Source organism: Zingiber officinale, chromosome 9A (genome assembly GCF_018446385.1).
Source record: "Zingiber officinale cultivar Zhangliang chromosome 9A, Zo_v1.1, whole genome shotgun sequence".
Lineage (NCBI taxonomy): Eukaryota > Viridiplantae > Streptophyta > Magnoliopsida > Zingiberales > Zingiberaceae > Zingiber > Zingiber officinale.
In genome coordinates this window covers 89,420,625-89,427,423 of record NC_056002.1, presented here as the reverse complement: position 1 = coordinate 89,427,423, position 6,799 = coordinate 89,420,625, and the positions used below count along the sequence as shown (strand labels likewise).

Here is a 6,799-nt window from a genome sequence, read left to right as displayed (position 1 = left end):
CACTAAGACACAGTTTCATTCTATAATCAACAACACACACTATAAGTGATATCATTTCCCAACTTATCGAGCTTATTGATTTATCAAACTAAATCTCACCCATTGATAAATTAAAGAAATAAATATCAAATATATGTGCTTGTTATTATATTAGGATTAAGAGCACACACTTTCATAATAACTGAGGTCTTTGTTTCTTTATAAAGTCAGTATAAAAGAAATGACCTCTGATGGTCCTACTCAATACACTCTAAGTGTACTAGTGTAATTATATAGTTAAGATAAACTAATACCTAATTACACTACGACCTTCCAATGGTTTGTTCTTTTCCATCTTGGTCGTGAGCTACTGTTTATAATTTATAAGGTAATGATAACATTATCTTCTGTATGTGACACCACATACTATGTTATCTACAATATAAATTAATTGAACAACTACAAATAAATGTAGATAATTTGACCAAATGTGATTCTTTATTCAAAATAAATGTCTACAAAAGCTTAGGCTTTCAGTATACACTCTAATAAAAGTCACCTTGATAATTGTGTCAAGATGAGATTATTTATGTAATGATCGAAGTAAATGAACCCACCATTTACTAAATCTATTGAAAACCAGATTGGAATTCATATGTTGAATTCAGGATTAGACATTAGGTATATCTAGATCAAAATCTGTACGATGTTAAAATTTAAGAACAACATGCACTCTTTTTAGTAAAGAGAATAACATCGTAGCATGTGATTCATACTACATGTGCTATGGCGACAAGAAGGGTAGTAGGAGAATAAATCCATGTTTCTCTACTATGTGAGACCTATGAGATTATAAGTTAATCTCAGATTTTATCCTTAGTGACTATTTAGCTGTTTACTTGAAGTTTTAATCAGTGTCTGCTACTTAGCATGTATCCTATGACTATAAATGATTCAGTCTATGAAACAGAACTAGGAAAGCGACTAATTGAAATGAATAGATTCTAGCTAAAAAGGAAGATTAAATAGATTTACATCTTTTGATGTTATTCACGGGTCGACCCATTTCTGTTATGTATAGAAATAAATGTGAATATTGAATATAGAACATGCTCTTGACATAATGGTCATTGTAAGGGATTAGAGATGTTCATATTGATATAAATAAAGATTATTTAATCTGGGTAAAAAGTAAGACATGTAAATCTCTAAGATAATGACTATGTGTCACTTGGATATTGAATGCTTTCTGGATAACGGATATGTTCCGCCAGGAGAGAGGCTTGTGCCACTATGAGAATGCCTCTAATTCATTTGGAAGAGCGGCTAAGTAAAGTGTAACAACTTTATTAGCAGTGATCGCTCAGAGAGCAACTATGTAAGATGTAACAATTTGCTTAGCAATAAATGCTCAGTGTGCTTGCTGTCGCATGAACCATTTTCCCTAAAGTATGAATTGAATGTTCTTATTTAGTCTTTGTCACTAATTAGTATTTTGCTCTAGCCTTCATATAGTCTATGTGACTTATTTGGTCTTTGTGACCAATTAATGTTTGACTTTGGCTCTATGACATGATCATCTTGTAGTCTATGTGATTGATATGGTCTATATGACCAGATAACCTTTATGGATTGACTTGGACGAGTGGGAGATGTTGGTGTTAAGAAGGTGAAAGGGTGCCTCTTCCCCTTCACCTTCCAGAGGAAGATGAAGAGTCATCTTCCTCTATATAACAGGCGTCCAAGGCAATTGGTGAAGGTGGAAAAAAAATGGGATGAACACAAGAGAGAAAGGAAGAGGGGGCTTGCTATGTGTGAGTTTTTGGGCAAAGTCAAAGAGAATGGGTTCGTCCCATATGAAAGGTCTCTGTGCAAGGTTCGTCCATATGCACAAGATTGAAAGAGGCATGAAGAATATTCAAGATTGGTTTGTCTAATCTCGCAAGAGGGATTTGGTTTGTGAACCATGAAAAGCTTTTCGATTCTGTGATCATTTTTCCATCAGCAAGTCTTACCGGCGCTGATTGCAAATCTACGGGAGATCACTATAAGTGTTTACAATTTTCGTGTTTGCTATTTTTTATGCTTAGAAGTGTCATCAGGTTGAGCACGGGGGTAATCTTCTTGGTGTTACATTTATAGAGACAACTATAAAGAACTGTAAAATTCAACAGTATGCTTAAACTAAAACAAGGGAGAAAATAGTGAAAAGAATACCTAAGCAACAGAAATTCGAGGAAAACTAGAACTCAAAAAAGACGTTAAATTCCTGTAAAAATAAGGTAAAATAATTTACTGAAACTAAAATCACAATAATGATTGATAAATTTCCATCTTTAACATTAATACTAAGTTCATTAGGGACAACTGTTATGATGAGGGAATTTCTAGAAACTTAATAATTCTGAAAAAAAATGTATTATAGAACACAAGAGCATCTGTTATATATAATTTGTGCATCAGTACTTCAGTTGTATATTTTAGAATCACTAGTAGTCTATCCTGGTAAGATAATGTAGCTCCACATAAATTAAAAAATCATTGGTATAACAAGTTATCCACAAGGTTATCTATTATGTAAATGAATTTTGAAATTGAGCAGATATCAGAAGAATCACAAATATTGATAGACAAACAACTAAATAAGCACATTTGCTGCTACTTGCGAATTATTATGGTCAAGGGGGAATATGGCGCTGGAACTTTCACGGGAAAAGTCGACCAACTTTAATCACTAAGCTGTTTTCATTGGGAATGAATTACGATGCGTGCCATATACCGTTGGGAAGCCTAAGAAGTCTTGTTTCTAACAAAATTTACAGATCTCAAAAATATTATGTCTAGAAGGAGTTATGGCTGATTTAGTGAAGTGGGGCCAAACTGTGACGGAACTCGAAGAATCACCTCTTTCTTAGAAATTGTGGTTATCCGTCTCATTAAATTGCATCTAGGTATCTACATAATCTTAGTATTTAACTATCTTTATAATTATTAGTATCAAAGTTCCTATTTTCTAGGTATTGAGATCATGCAAGCTTATTTATTTCTTTTGACTCACTTGGAGGGTTGTTCCAAGAATTGTCTATCCTCTTTTGAAAGTTTGTGAGGACAATTTGGAAAATAAGAATTATCTTGAGCTCTTAAGCTTGTTTAGAAGTTATTATCTTCTATTTATCTTGCTCTAAACTCTTTTGGTGGATTCTTAGAGTGGTGAGTGTTGAGTAGTTCCTTGTGTTTCCTCCTACTTCTCTAATTACTCGGTGTCAAAGTGGTATCAGAGCTTTGGTCTGCAATGGCTGGTCGTAGAAGAAAGGGACCAAACGATGAGGATCCTCAAGCTCGTCAAAGGAACCTTCGTGATATCGAGTTAGAAGATTTAAGGAGACAAGTGCAACAACTCGAGCAACGCCTTGCGCGTGGCAAACATCGTGAATATGATGTTGATGGTCATGATTCAGATGGTGGTTCTACAAATAATGATGTGGATTTCAATCCATTTCATGATGATAACTCACGTGACCGTGCTTCTCGTGGTCCACAGTTCCGAAGAGACAATGTCCGCAACAAGTCTTTTGATTTTAAAGTTGATATTCCAGATTTTGAAGGAAGAAATAATCCCAATGAATTCATTGATTGGCTCAATTCCGTTGAGAGAGTCTTTGAGTTCAAAGATGTTCAAGAAGATAGCAAGGTGAAGCTGGTGGCTATCAAGTTAAAAAAATATGCATCCATTTGGTGGGAACACCTTAAGAAGCAACGTATGCGAGATGACAAGTAAAAAATCAGAACGTGGGACAAAATGAAGGAGTTAAGGAGGAAATTTTTGCTGGATAATTATCGTCAAGATACTTTTCTTAAATATCACAAATTCAAGCAGAAGGATCTATCCGTGGAAGACTATGTGGCTGAATTTGAAAACCTCATGATGCGGTGCGATGTTTTGGAGCCAGAAGAACAAATCATTGCTCGTTTTCTTGGAGGATTGAGGTATGAGATTGGGAATGTGGTCCAATTATAGCCATATTGAACATATAATGATGTATGCCAGTTGGCTCTTAAGGTTGAAAAACAAAAAAAAGAATCAAGTCGTTTTGGGGGACGTTTCTCGTCGGGTGGTGGTGCTTCTAATCGAGGAAGTGCTTCTGCTTCCAAGAACACTCCGGTAGCCAAAGACATAAAACAGAAATCTGCCGCAAGTAAGGATGGTGGTGCTGGTTTTGTGAAATCCAGTGGTCTGACTAATCAAAAAACTTGTTTCAAGTGCAAAGGGTTCGGACATTTTGCTGCCGATTGTCCAAATTGAAGAATCATTACTTTCATTGAGGAAGAGTATGACGAGGAGAATGAGGAGACAACACCCATTTATGATGAATGTGACAAGGAGGAAGATATCACTTATGAAGATCATGGGGAAGCTTTGGTGATACGGCGTAGTCTCAACACCACCTATGTTCCAGATGATTCATGGCTTCGTAATAATATCTTCCACACCCGATGCACGTCAAATGGCAAGGTGTGTGACATCATTGTCGATAGAGGAAGTTGTGAAAATGTTGTGGCTACAACTATGGTAGAGAAGCTGCAATTAAAAACCAAAGATCACCCTCGACCTTACAAGCTATCATTGCTTCGAAAAGGTAATGAAGTAAAGGTAAATAAACGATGCCTTGTGCAATTTTCTATTGGAGACAAGTACAAAGACGAAGTTTGGTGTGATGTTATTCCTATGGATGTTTGTCATTTGCTTCTTGAAAGACCTTGGCAGTTTGATAGGAAAACACAACATGATGGATTCAAAAACACCTATGCTTTCGTAAAAGATGGCAAGAAAATAATTTTGGGGCCGTCAAGAATGAAGGGCATTGTTAAGCCATCTAAGGAAGAAGGAAATAATATGCTCTCTCAAACGCAACTTGAGGATGCAATGAATGAATCCTTCGCGGCATTTGCATTGGTGGTTTTGGAAGAAAATGAGGAGAGTAATATCATCTCGCTGCAAGTGCAGCCTCTTTTGCAAGAATTTACTGATGTCGTACCTGAAGAAATTCCTCCGGGCCTTCCTCCCATGCGAAACATTCAACATTGTATTGATCTAATCCCTGGTGCATCGATCCCAAATAATGCTGCTTATAGAATGAACCCTAAGGAACATGAAGAGTTGAAGCGACAAGTTGAAGACTTGTTGGCAAGAGGTCTTGTGCAAGAAAGTAAAAGTCCTTGTGTCATTCCAGCACTTCTTGTGCTAAAAAAAAATGGTTCGTGGCGTATGTGTGTTGATAGTAGAGAGGTAAATAAAATCACGATCAAATACCGTTTTCCTATTCCTCGCCTTGATGATCTTCTTGATCAACTTCATGGCTTCAAAATTGGTTCTAAGATTGACTTACGGAGTGGCTATCATCAGATTCGAATGCGGCTTGGAGATGAGTGGAAAACCGCTTTTAAGACAAGAGATGGTCTTTACGAGTGATTGGTTATGCCATTTGGACTTTCTAACGCACCCTCTATCTTTATGCGGCTCATGAATCACATGTTTAAACAATTCATTGGGAAGTTTGTTGTTGTCTATTTTGACGATATTCTTGTGTACAGCTCCAGCCCAAAAGAGCACTTAAGTATCTTCGACAAGTTTTTGGAGTGCTAAGAGAACAGAAGTTGTATGCCAATTTGAAGAAATGTCACTTCTTCACCAACAGCCTCATCTTTTTGGGCTACAATATTTCTTCCAAGGGCATCAAGATGGATCGGGACAAGATTGAAGCTATTCTAAATTGGCCAATTCCTAAGACGATTCATGATATTCGGAGTTTTCATAGCTTGGCTTCATTTTACCGCAAGTTTATCAAAAATTTCAGCACCCTCATCGCTCCCATAACTGAATGTTTGAAAGGTGGTAGCTTCAAGTGGACGGAGGAAGCATTAAAAAGTTTTGAGCTTCTCAAAAAAAAAAGTCATGGAGGCTCCAATTTTGCAACTTCCAGATTTCGGAAAGGTGTTCGAAGTGGATTGCGATGCTTCCAATGTGGGGATCGGAGGAGTTCTAGCCAAGAAGGCAGACCCATCGCTTTCTTTAGTGAGATGATGAATTCTCGACGCAATTATTCAACATACGACAAGGAGTTCTTTGCCATTGTTCGCACGTTGGATCATTGGCAACATTATCTCCTACACAACGAGTTTGTTCTCTTCTCGGATCATGAAGCTTGAAGCACTTGAATTCACAACAAAAGTTAAACCCACGACATGGCAAATGGGTCAAGTTTCTGCAAGCATTCAACTTTGTAATCAAACACAAGTCTGGCATGCTAAATCGAGTGGTGGATGCTCTTAGTCGACGACATTCTTTGTTGCCTACTTTGCAATTGCAAGTGCTTGGATTCGAGGTAATAAAAGATCTCTACAAGGATGACTCATACTTTGGCAGAATTTGGGAGGAATCTTTAAAAGCTCCATTCAAGTTTTTCTTGATTGATGATGGTTATCTCTTCAAAGGTACATTATTATGTATTCCGGATTGTTCATTAAGACTAACGATTGTTGATGAAGCACATAGTGGAGGTCTTGCAGGACAATTTGGAAGAGAAAAGACTCTTGCACTCATACAATAAAATTTCTATTGGCCACGTATGGATCAAAATGTCAAGAAGTATGTGGAGAGGTGTAGAGTGTGTCATATTGCTAAAAGTCATGGACAAAATACGGGTTTGTACACTCCTTTGCCAGTACCATTATGTCCATGGGAGAATGTGAGTATGGACTTTGTTGTTGGGCTGCCTCGCACTCAAAGGAACAAAGATTCGATTATGGTGGTCGTTGATCG

At 37.1% G+C, this 6,799-nt stretch overlaps 1 protein-coding gene across 1 annotated transcript; it reads left to right on the top strand.

The window, feature by feature from the left end:
- The first annotated feature begins 3,271 nt into the window (after positions 1–3,271).
- Positions 3,272–6,186, top strand: LOC122019314. The gene is made up of 5 exons (XM_042576793.1): positions 3,272–3,670; positions 3,857–3,985; positions 4,028–4,211; positions 4,308–5,266; positions 5,572–6,186. Exons 1-5 carry the CDS (start codon positions 3,272–3,274, stop codon positions 6,184–6,186), a joined length of 2,286 nt encoding a protein of 761 aa, XP_042432727.1.
- The last annotated feature ends 613 nt before the right edge of the window (positions 6,187–6,799 follow it).

What these genes read in the sequence shown, in the direction of transcription:
- LOC122019314 (XM_042576793.1), top strand. Translation starts at nt 3,272, where the DNA reads ATGGCTGGTCGTAGAAGAAAGGGACCAAACGATGAGGATCCTCAAGCT. An exon ending in ATGTTCAAGAAGATAGCAAG is followed by an intron (nt 3,671 to 3,856) that starts GTGAAGCTGGTG and finishes AAATTCAAGCAG; the next exon opens with AAGGATCTATCCGTGGAAGA. An exon ending in TGGTTTTGTGAAATCCAGTG is followed by an intron (nt 4,212 to 4,307) that starts GTCTGACTAATC and finishes TCATTGAGGAAG; the next exon opens with AGTATGACGAGGAGAATGAG.